This window comes from Hemicordylus capensis, chromosome 2 (assembly GCF_027244095.1).
Source record: "Hemicordylus capensis ecotype Gifberg chromosome 2, rHemCap1.1.pri, whole genome shotgun sequence".
In the NCBI taxonomy this organism is placed as follows: Eukaryota; Metazoa; Chordata; class Lepidosauria; order Squamata; family Cordylidae; genus Hemicordylus; species Hemicordylus capensis.
In genome coordinates, this window is record NC_069658.1 from 213,090,200 (window position 1) to 213,108,676 (window position 18,477).

Genomic DNA, 18,477 nt, shown 5'->3' on the forward strand with positions numbered 1-18,477 from the left:
AGACTGGCGTCTGTTGTGACCGTTACACGTGTCACCGGGAGGAAGGAGACCCCCTTGTTCAGGGCTGGCGACAGCCACCAGTGCAGGGACTTCCTCACCCGAGGGGTTAGAAGAACCCTGTCCCGGGCCCAGGAAGCTACCAAGTCCTGGAGGGGCAGGAGTAGCCACTGGAGTGGGCGTGAATGAAGACGAGCCCAGGGAACTATCCCGATGGTGGATACCATCATCCCCTGTAGTTGGCTGAGGGAAAGAATATCCGGGCGACTGCGGAGACCCGCCTTTCGGCACGCGGTGGACAACCCTCGTCTTCTCTCTAGGGAGAGGGAGACCGTCCCCTTCATTGAGTCTATTATTGCCCCAAGATGTTGAATCCGGTTCTTGGGGACGAGGGAACTCTTCTGATAGTTCACGAGAAACCCGTGGGCCTGGAGAACTGAGATTGTCTCCCCAACATCCCCCAGGGCCCTCTGGAACGTTGGCGAACGGATCAAGAGATCGTCCAGATACGGGTATAAGTGAATCCCCTTCGTTCTCAAGTGCGCCACCAGTGCCACCATAACCTTGGTGAACACCCGTGGTGCAGTTGACAGACCGAAGGGGAGAGCACGGTATTGAAAGTGATCCCCCGCATAGGTGAACCGGAGGAACCTCCTGTCCTGGGGGTGAATGGGGACATGGAGGTAGGCCTCCTTCAAGTCCACTGAGGACAAGAAGTCTCCCTTTTGGAGAGCCAGCAGGATGGAGCGGAGGGTCTCCATCCGGAAGTGCTTGACCCGCAGGAACCGGTTCACAAACTTCAGGTTGAGTATGGCTCTCGATTCTCCATTCCTTTTCGGCACTAGAAAAAGAATGGAGTAGACGCCACACCCAACCTCGTCTGGGGGAACCGGCTCGACTGCCTGAACCCTGAGCAGGTGGCTGATGGCAGACAACATCAGGGAATGTTTGCCCGACTTGGCTGAGGTGGGGGACCTCAGAAAACGGTCGGGCGGCTGGGAAAGAAAATCCAGCCTGTAGCCTTGGCTCACGGTCTGGAGAACCCAGGCGTCCGAGCATGTTTCCGCCCAAGCCTGGGCGAAAAACTGTAGCCTGCCCCCTACCTGCGACTCCGAAGGACAGTCATTGAGTTGCCGGACGCTTGAACCCGGATTTTTGCTGATGCCCGGGCTGCCGGAACCTGGACTGGGAGTTGTCCCGAAAGGATGGCTGTGACCTTTTCCAGGAAGGAAACTTGTCCTGCCTATCTTGGCGGTTTCGAAAGGAGGACCGGTAACCCCTGAAAGAGGAAGAGAAGTTAGGAGTGTATTGCCTGCGCTCATGGCGCTGTGCTGAAGTTGAAGGCATCGCCTTCTTCTTGTCTTTCCCTTCCACCAGTACAGGCTCCAAAATGTCCCCAAACAGCTTGGTCCCTTTGAAGGCTGAGTTTGCCAAATTGGACCTAGACTTCTGGTCGACCCTCCAATGCTTTAGCCACAGATGTCTACGAACCGTGACATCAGAAGCCATAGCTCGGGCCGACAGTTGTGTAGCGTCCAGGGAGCTATCGGCCATGAAGGCAGAAGCCTTGAGTAATTTATTGAGCCCTTGCCTCAGAGCCAGCAGCTCGGGAGGTACTAGAGGTAGGAGTTCTTTAATCCATAGTACCGAGGCTCGGGCAAATATTGAATTGGCCATAGAAGCCCGCATGGCCAGCGAAGAGGCCTCATGGGATCTGCGCAGTGCAGCATCACATCGCTTGTCATCATGGTTGCGCAAGACCTCGTCCCCATCCCTAGGCAAAACGGCACCCGTCACCAGAGAGGCGACCTCGGCGTCCACAGGGGGGACCTGTAGCGTGTCCATTACCGCCTTGGTTGTGGTATAAAGGCGCTTGATGCCGGGGGGGGGGCCCTTAGCCTCAGTGGGGTGCTCCCATTCTGAGTGAATAATGTCTTGGAAGAGTTGTGGGCAGGGCACCACAATCTCGGGTGCTTTTAATGAGGGTAAAACTGTGGAGACCCCTTCAGAAGAATCTTGCGGGAGAGGTACCACCCCCTCCAATCTCAAGGTCCTGCGGACCTTGTGCAGGAGCACAGGAAAGTCGGCTGGAGAAAACAGTCGATACGGGGCTTGTGGGGTAGGCGCAGTATCCCCCTCATCCCCTGAAAGTTCACCCTCTTCCCGGTCCGAGTCGGTGTCGGAATCCTCTGAGGGTGCCCCCCCCCGTCGGAGAGCCCAGTGGACGAAGACTGTGGGGGAAAGCCCTGGCTGTCGCACATGGGCTGAGAGTGGGGGGACCGAGATCGCGCAGCGCAGCAGGCTGCACTACAGCAGATGCGGGCGGAACGTTAGCGCCTGCAGGAGCCATATCTCCCGGCCTTAAAATGGCGGCCGCGGCAGCAGGTCCGTCCCCATGCACATTCAAAATGGCGGGCGCTGCAGATTGGGCGGGAAAACGATCCGCCACAGTGGGAAGCAACCGGCCAAACTCCTCAGCCACTACACGCCGCAGGAGTGCGGCAAAACTCGGGGGAATCTCCTCCTTGCTGCCATCCGCGCCGCTGGAGGGGCGCGCGCGTTTAGCGGGAGGTTCCACGGGCAGAGGCGGGGGGGTGGGAGTAACTTGCGTGCCCGTAGTCGACGGTATCTCCTGGAGAACAGGCTCTCGACTTCCCTGTTCGTCGGCCATAACGGGAGCAATAGGCAAGCTTCCCTTGGCCGTTTTAGCCGCCACCCGCTTGTCTTTGGAGGCTTTCTTTGCCTTCTTCCTGCGCTTGGCTTGATGAGTGACGGGCGCGGGAGTGGTTGCCGCCGCCCACTCATCCCGACACACTGATGGCGCCACGGAATCTTCCGAAAGAGAGGGGGAGACCCCCCCTTCGGGACAGGCAGATTCGGTTGCCATTCCGGCCAGAGGTAAGTGACCGCTGCGGGAGAAGGGCCGCAGACGGCTGGCGCAATACAAACCGCCCCTATAAGCCCTGCTTAGCCCAGAACAACACTGACCTGACCGGCACAGCTCAGGACAGAGGAGAAACAAAGAATACCCTGACTGGGACAGCTCAGGAGTAGACAGATAGGGCTAGGGCCTAAGGGCAGGCGAAAATAACGGAGAAGAAAGATTAATAGCCAGAGCCAACGACTACAGCACCTGCCGGAGCGAGACAGGGCGAAGACTGAGGGGATTGCCCCTCCCTCCTGCTACAGGAGGAAAAGCTCTCTGATTGGCCCTGTCTCGGAGCAGGAGGTCGTGACAACCCATGATGATCTCGGATGCCATCCTCTTCTGAGGGAGAAGGTGCCCCTTCTAACTGGGCAAAGACTCTTTGCAGGAATACGCCGCTTTACCAATTAAAACATGTACTTTGAGCCTATACGAACAGTTAAAATGCATTTTTAGCCACTGGTCATCCCAACAGTTATAACAGCATTAGACGTTAAGGCATTTTAAGCCAAGAAGTCCAGAGACAAAACCACATCCAGACGTTTTTGTTCATCCAGAAACCATCGATACACTTTGGTTTCAACACATGCTAATGTGAAAGTAGCTTCCTCCTGGGCAAACTCCAGTAACTATAAGAGCTCAACTTTGACCCCACCCTATCCCTCCCCACCAGCTGTTTTTGGACTACAATTCCCACAATCTCCAGCCACATTGGCCAATAGCCAGGAATTATGGGAGTTGTAGGCCAACATCTGCAGGAGGGCCGAATTTGAGCAGCCCTGGGATAAAGGGGCTGTTTGCTTGCTTATAAACCAGCTCAGTGGTCTGCCATAGTCAACTCTTTCCTTTCGCCCTAGTCCCAAATGCAATTTCTTAAGTGTTTTGTTTTCTAATAAACCACCTCCGCTGGAAATCTCCCAGATTCTGTTCGGGTCCAAGTCAGCAAAAGGGAAGGAAGACCAAGGACAGCCTACACACCAGCCCCACCCATGATGGGAGTTGTAGTCTAGCATCTGCAGGAAGGCCAGAGTTGTTCAGCTCTGAGAGAGAGCTGAACTCGGGCCTTCCTGCAGATGCTAGACTACAACTCCCATCATCCCTATTGGCCACTGACTGGGGAGATTGGGAATTGTAGTCCAAAATCAGCCGGAGGGTCATGTTGTGTGGACCCACACATCAACTGCTCACTTTGATTTCAGGAGTCCTTTGACTTTACCCCTCCTCCTATTTTGGCTTTGGATGAGTACAGTGACATCACCCATGCTCCCAAAACCTTCTGATCATTATGCATTCACATTCTCCCTGTTCCACACCATTTATTTTAAGTTGTAAGCTCTTTGGTGGCAAAGAGCTGTCAATGGAAGTTTAAGAAAGCCTATAGACAGAGGATACTGAAGAGAGCTATTCTCGTGGTAGCAAGCATGACTGTTCCCCTTAGCTAAGCAGGGTCCACCTGGGTTGCTTATGAAAAGGAGACTAGAAGTATGAGCACTGTAAGATATTCTCCTCGGGGGATGGAGCTGCTCTGGGAAGAGCATCTAGGTTTCACATTCCCTCCCTGGCAGTATCTCCAAGATAGGGCTGCGAGAGATTCCTGCCTGCAACCTTGAAGAAGCTGCTGCCAGTCTGTGAAGACGATACTGAGCTAGGTAGACCAATGGTCTGACTCAGTAAACGGCAGCTTCCTATGTGGGTGCCATATTGTGAGAAGCCTGACTACCATTATGCTTACACACTCACATACTCCTCATACCAAGTGAAACCTCCCACAGTAATTCGAGGGGGTCTTCCTAGCCTGAAATCTGTATGCTGGGAATGGAGCCTGAAGCCATCTCCACACAGAATAGGGGCGCTGCCACAGAACCATGGCCCTCTCCTCCCTTAACCCAGCCCACTGGCCGTTCTCTCTCTTTGCCCAGAAGACAGAGCAGTTCATGAAGTACCTACAAGTGGAGCTTTCAGAAACCTAACAGGTCAAACGCATCAAGACCCAGGTGAAACCTTTCGCAGGCTCTCCAACTTGGCTCCCCAGAGGCTGGACTGGGGAAGATGGGAGTTGTAGTCCAACAATGTCTGGGGACCCAAGTTTGAGAAGCCTCCATTCTAACCAGTTCGCAAGTCTTAAGATGGGAAGAGTTCTCTATTCTGCCCTGTCTGGTTTCAAGGGGAGCAAATCCTTGGGGGGGGGTAACCCCGCACATTCCATAAAAACCTGGCTCCCTTTAGGACCCCCCCTCCCTCCCCACACCCCGCAATGAAGAGTCCCACACAAGCCACATGGTGCACGGAAAGTTTTAATCTAACAGGCAGAAACGGCTACGAGCCTTGAGACAGAGCGCTGAAGCCAGGTGGGAAGAGATGGCCCCCGCCGGGCTCTTTACTTGACCTTCTTCTTGGGGCGCAGGTTATTGGTATGGCCACACTTCTTCTTGCGGCAGTTCACAGCACGGGGGTGCAGGCGGGCGTAGCACCTGAAAGGAAAGGCACAATGGTTTTTCCAGACTCTGGCACAGCAAGCAACGCTTGCCACGTTGCCGAGCTCAGCCAAGGAAGCCCGGTGACTCCTGTCCCTCGCAGGGAATTCTGGGGCACCTTTCAGTGCTCCAACTTTTCCTCCAAGGCCCAACCATCGGCTGAGACGTGTGTGTGTGTGTGTGTGTGTGTGTGTGACAGGGGTAGCTACAGTGTTCTTGGGTGCATTCTGTGCATATAGTTTATCTTTTTGTTTATCTTATATATTTGTTATTTCTCTGTGTGAACCGCCCTGAGCCATTTTTGGAAGGATGGTATAGAAATGAAATGAAATCAAATAAGTAAATAAATAAATAAAATATAGGGCATGGGAGACTCAAACTGAGAGCACATCTAGAAGACACCTAACCCTCTTGCTGCTCTGCCTTGCTCAGAAGCTCCCCTGAGGAATCAACCTGGTTGCTGGCTAGACTAAAATGTGGTCTGCTCCTGCACAGCAATCTTTAGGTTCACACGACCTCAGGACCAAAATGAGTGGAGAGCATCTCTGGTCAGTAATGGATCTTGGCAAGATCCAGCCCGCAAGCAGAAATTAACGCACACACAAAACTATTTCACGCAGGGTTGGATGAGTCCGTCTAACCTTGTACCCATTTACTCTGATGGGCAGCAACTTTCCCAGCTGATAGGCAGAGACCTTTTCAAGCACGGTTATCAGAGATAATCTTAAGTGGCACAGCAGGGAAATGCTTGACTAGCAAGCAGAAGGTTGCCAGTTTGAATCCCCACTGGTACTATATCAGGCAGCAGTGATATAGGAAGACGCTGGAAGGCATAATCTCATAACTGCGTGGGAGGTGGCAACGGTAAACCCCTCCTGTAGTCTACCAAAAAGGAAACCACATGGCTCTGTGGTCGCCAGGAGTCTAAACTGACTCGACGGCACACTTTACCTTAAAGGGGAGAGCGGGTCTAAGAGAGGGGAAGAAGGGAGAGCGGGTCTTGTAGTAGCAAGCATGACTTCTCCCCTTAGCTAAGCAGGGTCAGCCCTGGCTGCATATGAATGGGAGACTAGAAGTGTGAGCACTGCAAGATATTCCCCTCAGGGGATGGAGCCACCACTCTGGGAAGAGCAGAAGGTTCCAAGTTCCCTCCCTGGCAGCATCTCCAAGATAGGGCTGAGAGAGATTCCTGCCTGCAACCTTGGAGAAGCCGCTGCCAGTCTGTGGGGATAATACTGAGCAAGATGGACCTATGGTCTCACTCAGTATATGGCAGGGAGCTGCCTTACAATCTGTCTCAGTATGGTCCATGCTGACTAGCAGCGGCTCTCTTAAGGTTTCAGGCTCGGAGGTCTTTCCCAGGCCTACCTGGAGACACTGCCAGAGACTGAATCTGGGACCTTCTGCATGCTCTACCACTGAGCTTGGGGAATATCTTACAGCAGACATAAGAACAGCCCTGCAGCTGGATCAGGCCCAAGGAAGCCCATCCAGTCCAGCATCCTGTTTCACACAGTGGCCCACCAGATGCCTCTGGGGAGCCCACAGGCAAGAGGTATGTGCATGCCCTCTCTCCTGCTGTGGCGCCCCTGCAACTGGTATTTATTGAGAGGCATCGTGCCTCTGAGGCTGGAGGTGGTCCACAGCCACCAGACTGGTAGCCATGGAAAGATCTGTCCTCCATGAATTTGTCCAAGCCCCTTTTAAAGCCATCCAAGCTGTTGGCCATCACCACATCCCGTGGCAAAGACAGCGCACACATGTGGTTACCCATCCTGTTTTGCTGAGGGGAGAACTCGTGCTCACTACCGAAAGACCCGCTCTCCTCCAACACACATAAACCTGGTGTGCTGCCATAGGAGACTCTCCCCCAAAGACGGGGTCCTGCCGCTGCTCTAGTGTTTACAGCAGGCCTGCTCAACTTAGGCCCCCCAGATGTTTTTGGACTACAACTCCCATAATCCCCAGCCACAGTAGCCAATAGCCAAAGATTATGGGAGTTGTAGGCCAACATCTGCAGGAGGGCCGAAGTTGAGCAGGCCTGGTTTACAGGCCTCTGTTTACGGGCGTCTGTTGGCCTCCTGGCTGGAAACCTGCACATTTCAGCAGGCCCCGGGAAGGGACTGGTCTCGGTATTTTACGCTGCAGCGGGGCAGCCGCGTCCCGCAAGGATGCCAACGGGATGGCACCTCCCTGCCTGCAGCGGTCCTGCTCCCAACCCCAAGGTGGCAGTGATGGCACCCACTTGCGGCAGATCATCTTGTCACAGTTGTACTTCTGTGCAAGCTGGCGGAGAGAAGGCTCGATGATCCCTCCTCGGAGACGCAGCACCAAGTGAAGGGTCGATTCTGTGGGAGAGGGGAGAAAGAAAAGGGGATCTCAGCTTAGCAACTTGCCCCGACATTTCAGAAGCATTGAGAAGAAGCCTCTTAAGGCACCAAGCCTGGAGACCCAACCGCACAAGAGTTCCAAACCCCTGGAAAACAGCAAGTATAGGAGCCAGACTGTCAACAAATGTGGCGGGAACACAAGACGCTTGGTGAGGCCTCACCAGGCTGAGCAAGGCAGAGGCAGAGGCCTCACGTTTTTCGAGGGCTATAGGAAACACCCCTGGCTTTGTCGCATGTCTTCCCCCTTATTTAACATTTTACAGAATGCTCCAAACATACCACTGCAGGAATTTTTAGAACAGCCTTGTAAGGTAGGCCAGGATCATCAGCATATTGCAGAGAATCAGACCAAGACTGTGAAGCTCCATTAAGGCCACTGTGCAGTTTTAAAAGGCGCCTCTACCTGAGTGAGGCCTGCTGGAGGACAGACAATGGGACTCGCACTGTCCCCCCACCAACTTGCGTTCATGTCTTTGCATGGGGGTGACACCTCACACAGGGAATTAATGGTGCCCAACAGACCATCTGGCTTCCACAGGGGGCTCTCTCCAAAGGATGTTAGCATCATACCTTTCTGGATGTTGTAATCCGAGAGTGTGCGCCCATCTTCCAGCTGCTTCCCTGCGAAGATCAGACGCTGCTGGTCGGGAGGGATACCTGCAAGGCAACAGTTTGCATGTCTGGGAACCTCCTCTTGGTTAAGACCAGGAAGTGAGGCCTTGCTCCAAATTCTCTCTTATGTGAAGGCTAAATTGTATTAACCTGCCTTTTACTGAATCAGATCCTTGGTCCAACTAGCTAATTGGTGTTCATAACTGGCAGCAGGTCTCCAGGGTTTCAGTCAGAAACATTTGACTCTCACTCGGAATTTAACCCCTTTAAAAACCAAGTTTTATTTCTATACTGGTTTTTCAAGAAAGGTACATTGGTACTCACCGTGAAGGTGTCTTCTGGCTGGTGTAGAAGAGGTCACCCAAGCTTGGGATTACATCCCCCCCACATGCTCCAAAAGGCAGGAAGTAGTCATACTTGAAGATCCTTAACCCAGTGCATGTGGGCGGATCTCCTCAGTGCTTAAAACAGCTCAAGCTACGGAATGAAAACCACAGAACACAACAGAGAATATACAACAATATACAAACAATAATGCGGAGAAAGACAGAAAAACTGTCCCCCTACAACCAGATCATCAGCTCCAGCCTAACACAACCCGGGCGGGCCTTGGGTGACCTCTTCTACACCAGCCAGAAGACACCTTCACGGTGAGTACCAATGTACCTTTCTCGGCTGGTGTAGGAGGTCACCCAAGCTTGGGACATACCACAGCACCAACCACGGGAGGGAAAATACCCAAGCTGGAGCTACTGACCCGGAAGGACCTGTTGCAGGACCCTCCGACCAAATGCTGCTCTGGCAGCTTCATGTTCATCCAACTTGTAATGCCTTGAAAATGTAAAAGGCAACGACCAAGTAGCCGCCTTGCAAATCTCTTCATGGGACACCGGTGAAGATAACACAGTGGAAGTGGCTGCCGATGTAGTTGAGTGCGCCGTAATCTGACCAGGCACCGAAAGTTTCTGGGCTTCATACAACATCGTAATGCATGAATGAACCCATCGAGCAATAATGGCTGAAGAGACCTTGCATCCCATCTTAGAAGCCTTAAAGGCCACAAAAAGAGCATCTGACTTACGAAAAGCCTGCGTCCGGTTGCACTCCTTCTCTGCAGGGTGACGAGCATCCGGACAAAAAGAAGGTAATTAAATGACCGCCTCACGATTAAACTGAGACTTTACCTTAGGGATAAACGAAGGATCCGGGATAAGTCTCACAGAGTCCTTAGAGAAATTACACAAATTACTCTGAACTGACAGAGCCTGCGATTCAGAAATCCTCCTGGCTGATGTTACAGCTACTAAAAAGGCCACCTTCCAGGACAGCATCTGCAATGATACAGATCAAAGTGGTTCAAATGGCGGAAACTGCAGACCCCACAACACAATATGCAAATCCCATGACGGAAAACGATGGCAGACCAGAGGAGACAACAAAGCTGCCCCCCTCAAGAACTTGCGTAGAAGAGGGTGCCACGCCTGAACAAACGCTGATGAGGAAACAACATCTGGATCAAGCACGCCGCCTGGTGTTTAAGCATGTTGGGTTTCAGACCAAGCGCAAGGCCATCCTGAAGAAAAACCTAGTAATCCCCTCGACCTGCACTTGTCCAGCTGCAGGGAGAGCTTTGCTGTCCAGCGCAGAAAACTACGCCAAGTCGATTGGTAAATCTTGTTGGCTGAACACTTTCTAGATGCAAGGATGGTAAATCGGACCTTGACACAGCAGAACTGGATGGTCTGGCAAACTGAGTGGATGACCTACGGTCAAGTCGACGATCTCAGAAAACCAAGGCCCTCTGGGCCAAAAAGACGCAATCAATATCAGGGATGCCCGGAAACCCCGCAGCTTCCTGAGGCAACGGGAGAGCAGCGGCACTGGAGGAAATGCATTCAGCAGACACGGACGCCATGGCACCGATAGCGTATCCGTCTCTTCTGCCCCCAACATCGGGCAACGTGAGTAAAACCTCTGAATCTTGGCATTCTGAGGATATGCAAACAAGTCTATCTGGGGACATCCCAGCTGCTCTGTCAGCCACCTAAATACTTGAGGGTGCAGGCCCCATTCTGCCGGCTGGATCTCCTGCCGTCTTAGCCAATCTGCCCGAACATTGGAAATTCTGTTTACATGATGGTCCAGAATGGATATTAAGTTGTTCTGTACACATTAAGATATTCCTTCCCTTCACCAAGGGCGTGAAGGCTCTTAGGGCCAGAAAGACAGCCCACAGCTCGAGCCAGTTTATGCTATGGAGCAACTCTTCCACCGACCAAAGCCCCTGGGCAGAACTGTTCCAACAGTGAGCCCCCCAGCCCGATAGACTGGTGTCCGTCGTGACCATCACTCTCTCGGGTTCTATGAACAGCTTGCCCTTGTCTAGGTTCCCCGGGCCGTCCAATGAATCGACTCGCGAAGAGAGGAATGTTCTTGTCACGTTTGAGGGCAATCCTGTGCTGGTAAAGGAGGAAACCCCACTGTAACTGGCGTAGATGAAAACCTCGCCCAAGGCACCGAGTCCATAGCCGCCACCATGAGACCCAACAAACTTGCTAGATTGAGAAGGCTGGCCCACAGTCTCGAAGCAATCACACGAGCCAGTGACGTTAAGACCTCCATCCGATCCTGTGGCAGAAACAGTTTGCCTACTGAGGTGTCCATTACCATGCCCAAATGACGAAGGCTCTGTGTGGGCATCAGGTGACTCTTGCCCACATTTATCAGAAACCCATGCGCACGTAACACAGACATTGTTCTGGACAGAGCCGACTGAACTGCCCCTTCTTGAGCAAGTTGTCGAGGTAACAATACAGGTGGACCCCCTCAGTGCATAAAGTGGCCACTAGCAGACTAGAACCTTCATAAAAACTTGGGTGGCTGATGAGAGACCAAAAGGAAGGGCTCTGTACTGATAATGCCTCCCCATGTAGCAGAAGTGGAGTATATGTCGACTGCGTGGATGAATGGGGATGTGTAAATACGCCTCCTGGAGATCTATTGAAGTCATGTAGTCCCCCATCTGCAATGCCTCTGAGATGGTACAAAGGGTTTCCATCCTGAACCTCCTTTTTATCACAAAACGGTTGACTGGGCGTAGGTTGAGAACTGCCCTGGCCGATCCGTCCTTTTTTGGCACCGTAAAATCACAGAATAGATGCCCTTGCCTCTCTGAAGAGGTGGGACCTCCTCTATGGCCCCTATAGCCACCAGATACTGAATGGCCATGGACAACCCCTTGTGCTTTTCCGGTTTCCCAGATCTAGGGGTAAGGAGGAATCTGTTTCCTGGGGGGCTGGCCAGCTCCACTTCGTACCCGTGTAGGCTAATGGAAAGAACCCACCTGTCGATGGATTCTTTCCAAAACAGTCCAAATGGCAGACCCCCACTTTGCCTGAGTGGGAGTCAGAACTGCTGCTTTGGGGCCCCGCTGCTGGTTTCCGAGAGACTGATGGTTCTGCTGAGTGCACCCTTGCCTGCCTTGGCCTCTGGATCTGTTCCACTGCGATCAAAAAGGCCTAAAAGGCTCCCTCTGACAAACTGAGGTCTAAACGCCCTGAAGGTTTGCATCGGTCTATGATTAAAACTCTTGTCCTTCTTCCTAGGAGCTGATGGCAGAGCCCTGCGGTTATCCTTAGTTTCAATGAGGACCTCTTTCAGGGCCTCATTCCCAATTAGCTTTCCCCCCAGCATAGGGAACAGCAGCTAATTTAGCCCTAGACGTATTATCAACTTCCAAAATTTTAGCCATATGTTGCGTCTTGCCAGGACACCTGCACTGACCGCACGTGCCGAGAACTGAACACTGTCCAGAGTAGCATCCGCTGAAAAGGCAGCCGCCCTCTGCAGACGAAGTAGCTTATGCCACATCTTAGACTGATTAGTGGGAGGGTCATTGGGTAACTCGCCAACCCACAAGACTGATGCTCTAGACACCAAGGACACAGTGGTGTCAGCTCTGATGGCCACTGCTCAAGCCTCGTGGGCCCTGCGCAGTGCAGATTCTGCTTTTCTGTTTTCTGGCTCCTTAGAAGAGGAGTCCCCATCCTTGGGTACCACTGTGCTACTAAGTAGGGCCCCGAAGTGAGCAACCGTAAGTGGCACCTTCAGCAAGTCCAGAGTCTCCTCCTCAAAGTTGTACAATTTGCTAGCCAATGTCAACATACGCTTTGGGAGTCGCAATAGCTGCCCATTCCTCCTTGATGGTCTTAGTAAAGCCCTCAGGTATCACTGATTTAATCTGCGGTACCTTAGCCTTAGGCAGCACCAAGGAGCCCTTGGACACAGGAGAGATCTGTTCCTCTGTAACTGGCTACAGATCAAGCGCAGCAATAGCCTGGTTAATTAGTGGCTGAAAATCCACCATAAGAGAGAGCCTCTGACTGTGTAAGTTTGCAGCAGAGTCCTCAATCATCTCCCCCTCTTCCGAGGAGGAGGGCCCCTTGTCTGGGTTGCCCAGCAATGTCTCTGACCCACTGACCCTGGGTCACAATAGATCTGGGGAGTCCTCTCCAGACTCATCTGAAGACCTCCCTCTACGCAAGGGCACAGAGTCCTGGCGTATAGCCACCCTGGGCTGCTTAGCGGGCACCATCTCCTCCTGAGAGTCTGAGGGCGACACATGGATCACAGCCTGCCTTGCAATGCCTTGCAGGCTTCCGCGCTTTAAGCGCCGCTGCCAGTGAGACCTGAACGGCCTCCTGAATCCAGCCCTTTGCAGTGGCAGCATCAGGGGGAACCCCCACATTCCCTGTAGGAGTAGGCCCTGAGGGAGGGGCCACATAGGGGGCATCTGCACTCACCTCCTCCCCCCCGAGCAAGTCCCGATCTTACCGGGGGGAGCTGTTCATGGCCTTCTGGGTGCTCCGACGCCCCATCCACGGGCTCAGCACCGCCTGCCTCATCATCCTGCACGTCTTCCCCGTCTGATTCCGACAGGCTCTGGGGCGGCCACTCCTGCTGACGTTCCTTTCAGCGTGGCCCCAATACTCGCTGAGGCAGTCCTCCTCCTGCACGCCCAACTGCTAGGGAAAGGAGTTGGGGGGGGGGGCGAGGCCAAACATCACAGGCTTACCTGGCTCGCGCTGCCGGGCGAAAGCTCTCTCACCAACGGGGCCTCCTTGTAGGGAAGCCTCCGATTCTGGTGCCACCACTTGTGTCCTGCTACGGTGGATTGCTGGTGGCATGAATTGCGCCCAGTCTCCTCACCGGTATCTGGCCACCAACGGGGCCTCCTTGTCAGGAAGCCTCCGATTCTGGTGCCGCCACCTTCGTCCTGCTTCGGTGGATTGCTGGTGGCATGGATTGCGCCCAGTCTCCTCACCGGTATCTGGCCACCAACGGGGCCTCCTTGTAGGAAAGCCTCCGATTCTGGTGCCGCCACCTGCGTCCTGCTTCGGTGGATTGCTGGTGGCATGAATTGCGCCCAGTCTCCTCACTGGTATCTGGCAACAGAGAGGACCGCTGTGGCCTACAGGCGCCAGCAAGGTCATCTGATACATCTGCCATTTTCCTTACAGGATTTGCGCAGTCCCGAGTTTTTGGCGGGAACAGGCGCTGATGGGCGGATCTCTCCCTAATAGCCAGGAGTCCGAAGGTCTTTTTAGCGGACATCGGCCAAAAGGTCGGCAAGAGGTGAGGAGAGGTAACGAATAACAGAAAGGACAGTAGAAGAACAGATATGATTTTTTTTTTTTAAAATTTAAAATTATTATTATTTTTTTTTCTTTAGTAACTAGAGAGAACTAATAGTAGTAGAATACCAGGTGAAGAATAGATTGGAAATAGTCAAAAACAATAGGAATATAAGCAGAAGAAAAGAAGAGGCCTAGTTAACTAGGCCAAAGCCTGCGAGCTGTAATGCGAGCCTTCTGGAGCAAAGGCAGGAAGTAGAACTGAGGAGATCCGCCCACATGCACTGGGTTAAGGATCTTCAAGTATGACTACTTCCTGCCTTTTGGAGCATGTGGGGGGGATGTAATCCCAAGCTTGGGTGACCTCCTACACCAGCCGAGAAGCAACAGGTTACAGCATTACCCTGAGGATAAGTTCCTGTTCATTGTGAAACAGGTTCGAATGATTAACAAATTCAACTGAAAGACCTTTCTGCAGCAAAAAAACTAACTATGTCTATGCGAAGCCACCTTCTACTAAGTCAGATCCTGGGCTCCTCTAGCTCTGTAGCTTACCACTGTCTGTACTGGCTGGTAGTGGTTGGCCTGCATTTTAGGCAAGTCAAAACAACCTCAGAAGCTGCCATTTACTGCATCAGACCCTTGGTCCACCTCGCTCAGTATTGTCTACACAGACTGGCAGCAGCTTCTCAAAATTACAGGCAGGAGTCTCTCTCAGGCTAATCTTGGAGATGCTGCCAGGGAGGGAACTTGGGACCTAGGTGCTCTTCCCAGAGCGGCTCCATCCCTAAGGGGAACATTTTAACAGTGCTCACACATGTAGTCTCTCATTCATATGTAACCAGGGAGGACTCCATTTAGCTAAGAGGACACTAGTCTTACCTAGAGATGCTGCCAAGGATGGAACCTTGGGCCTTCTGCATTCAAAGCAAGTGTTCTGACCCCATCACTGACTGTTGTTGAAACCCAGGAAGCTTTGGAACACCCCAACCCAGATTTCTTTTACCTCTTTTTAAAAACAACATTCCTGGGACAAATGAACCACAGTTCTTCGGAGAACAGGCACTTCTGAATTTACTGCTGTCTGCCACTTTGGCTGTGTAGTAGTTTAATAATTTTATTAGATGCTGCTGGTCTTCTAATGAGTCCACCATTTAGGGAGGTTAACCTAAAGAGTGTTTTTAACCCTGGTAGATAAAACAAGAATTTCCTCCACTGCCCTTTTGTCCTCCCCACACCCACGTGCCTGTGTGCAGGTGTCTCAGTGGGCTGGCATATAAAGACAGACTCCACCACTTACCTTCTTTATCTTGGATTTTCGCCTTGACATTCTCAATCGTGTCACTGGGCTCCACCTCTAGGGTGATGGTCTTGCCTGTCAGGGTCTTCACAAAAATCTGCATCGTGGCAGCTGAATGTCACCTAAAGAGTGGGAAAAATCAGAATGAGAAATGGCAGGTTGAAGACTAGAAGGAAGCTCAGCCTAGAAGTATCTTGGCCATCAAACAAATATTATTCACCCTCTGAGCAACACAACAGAACACTGGCCTCCTATAGCAAGTGACTACAAAGGCCAGAGCACACTAAGGTAGTGTAGTAAGAGTACTAGACTTTGCAGCAGCAAGACATGAACCAGGGGCTTTGCAGAAGCTCCATCCCTCAGCCATCATGTTACATCTGCTTAGCACAGAAGAGCATCAGACTCCGGGTCAGGAGCTCTGGGCTCAAAGCCCCTCACCTGCACCAGGGTCAGGCTCATTTCTTTTTATTTCAATTTATTTTTAATTGCTTTGGCTTTTTATTATTTATTTGGTAATATTTATTCTTATTAATAAATAATTTATTACTGTTGTATTATTATTATTTATTTGGTATTTTTGAATTTTTTATGTTTCAACTGTTTTGTGCATTGTTTCATATTTTAGAATATTTTAAAATATTTGCATATTCATTTTATTGCAAAGTGCCAACAGTTTTATACTGACAAATGTAATATCTCTATGAAAATCCCCCAACCTTCCCAACACTCCTCCCCAGCAGACATATTCTTTAATGTTCACTATATTATAATCTCCTCCCCACCATCTCTTTATAAAGAGTTTTATCTAGACATGGACCACCTCACATGCATTATATTACAGTATACAGAAAACCTTACAGACATCTGTAACCATCTCAAACACACAAGAGGGGGAGGAAATAAGGGTCTAGGGAACCAGAAGTGGCAGACAGGGGAAGAAAGATACAGAGAGTAAATCACATGTATCAAATACATTTAGAGAGCCATGTTATTGTACTAGTTTCACTGCTAACCACTACAGCCTGTACTAGATTTTCTTAGTCTATATTTTAGAATTATCCAGAAACACCTGATCATGTAAACAGAGATCTACTAGTATTTATCTAAGCATGCAATGCTTAGATAACCCCACTTGCTTAGATAACCCCTAATGCTTATAACCCCACCATCCTCCTCAGCAGGAACACAGTTCTTGCTTTCTATACAGTGTGATTTATATACAATGTGTGTGTAAAATTTCAGTTACACTACAAGTTCGAACATAATTACATATAGTTTTACACATACACCAAAGTTATAATTAATATTAATAATAATGAGATTAGAATATTAATATATAAATTGTTATTAATTATTAATACTTGTATTAGATAGATATATGTGTGTGTATACACGCACAAACACAGAAATTTTATCTATCTACCTATAAAGACAGATAAATTATTTTAGACAGACACGCAAGGGAGCTAATAAGGGCCACAGGCAGGAGAGGGGGAGAAAGAAGGCTGCCAGGAGTCAGAGAAAGAGAGGGAAACAGGGCGAATAAGTTAAAAAGAAAAAGAAACCATGAATAAGCACAAGGAGATGGGAGGAGGGGGGACCCAGGCGTCCAGCTCGGCCACCCACCCTCCACGCGGTCCTGCGGCCACCTCCTCGGCTGAACGGAAAGAGAACGAACCTTAGCCGGAAGCGGAACTCCACCGCGCTTCCGTCCCGCCGCAGGGCGATTTCCTGCCGTGGGCCCCGCCCACGTTCAGGCGTCACAGACGTCGCCCGGGTCGCGACGCCATCCTGCCCTCAGCAGCCAATCAGCACACCGAGCCGAGCGCCTCTCGCGCTCTCTTTGGCCGGCCCGACCAGCCAATTCGGAACACCGCTTTACCTTGCGTCATCGCGCAGGTAGGCCCCCCGCGCGGCTCGCCCGCCCGGCCAATCAACCCTTGCGTTCTAGGGTTGCGTCATTAAGCAGGTAGCTCCTCCCCTCCCCTGGTTCGGCTAACTAATCAACTCGCACAGCTCGTTGACGTCACTACGTGCTCCCTGTCGGATTTTCCTCAATAGAAGGCAAGGCATAAGGAGCCTTGCGTGGCTCTCTAGGCCTCCCCATCTCTATGGCTGAAAGGAGGGGGGCCATAGAGATGAGGAGGGCTAGAGAGCCACATCCCACACCCATAGAGGTTCGGTGTGTATGTTACAAGCCCTTTGGACGACCTTGCAGGGCTGTTGTGAATCCTCTTCAGCCCTTTCTAGCCTGTAATAGGCGACACTGGCCTACACTGCAAGGGTACTGTGAACTCCACTCAGACTCCATTAAGGGGAGCATAGTAGGACTACATTGCAGGGATGTCATAAGCCACACACAGCCAGCCCTGCCCCCAGCTTCTGCTATTAATACTGGCCACTGGGCAACACTGCAGGGCTGTTGCAAGCTGCTCTTCCTTTGCCCCATCTCCAACACTAACTCTGGCTTGCACTGCAGGGCTGTTGCAGGCTGCTCCAGTGTTCCAAGCCCAACTGTATTTAAACAAGTCATTTTATAAACCGTTAATAAACACGTAATACAGGTTTTTTTCATTTCTCACCTGCACTTGTGTTAGCTACCATATTTATTTTGCATATTTGATTGTGTTTATTGTGGTGAAATGCTCCCAATCCTCTCTTGGGCAGAGAGTGCTAGAGGTGAAAATGTGCCTTCTAGCTCCACTGGTCATGCACTCTATCCAGGCCCAGCACACTGCCTCATTTTGGCGGTTGTGGCAAAGAATTCTCTCTGAGGAATGAGGGCCACCCTAGCTGCACACAGGGCCAGTCAGATGCTGGTCCAGGAGGGTCATATGGGTCTCAAGCTCAAAAGAGGCCTTAGCTTTAGACAGTAAATACTCAAACTATGTCTCACTCTTTTGGTGCCTTTACGTAGTTTCCATGTCATTTTATATACTTAAGCACAGCCCTCCTGGATCAGGCCAAAGACCCCTCTAGTCCAGCGTCCTGTTTCACACAGTGGCCCACCAGATGCCTCCAAGAAGCCCACAAGTAGGGGGTGAGGGCACGCCCTACCTCTGTTGTTGATACCTTGCAATTTAGAGGGATCTTGCCTCTTCGGCTGGTGGTGGCCTTTATCCACCACATTTTCATCGGCCTCAAA

The 18,477-nt window shown here is 51.4% G+C and overlaps 1 protein-coding gene across 2 annotated transcripts; it reads right to left on the bottom strand.

Annotated features, from left to right (window-relative positions):
- Positions 1 to 5,199: 5,199 nt before the first annotated feature.
- Positions 5,200 to 17,096, bottom strand: UBA52 (ubiquitin A-52 residue ribosomal protein fusion product 1). Of its 2 annotated transcripts, none has more exons than XM_053298010.1 (5): positions 16,959 to 17,096; positions 15,333 to 15,454; positions 8,358 to 8,444; positions 7,643 to 7,745; positions 5,200 to 5,394 (listed from the first exon to the last, which is right to left on the bottom strand). In XM_053298010.1, exons 2-5 carry the CDS (start codon positions 15,433 to 15,435, stop codon positions 5,301 to 5,303), a joined length of 387 nt encoding a protein of 128 aa, XP_053153985.1. In that variant the 5' UTR covers positions 15,436 to 15,454; positions 16,959 to 17,096; the 3' UTR covers positions 5,200 to 5,300. The 2 variants fall into 2 exon arrangements, with proteins under 2 accessions (XP_053153985.1, XP_053153986.1); XM_053298011.1 differs by having other exon boundaries at positions 17,011 to 17,030.
- Between the last annotated feature and the right edge of the window lie 1,381 nt (positions 17,097 to 18,477).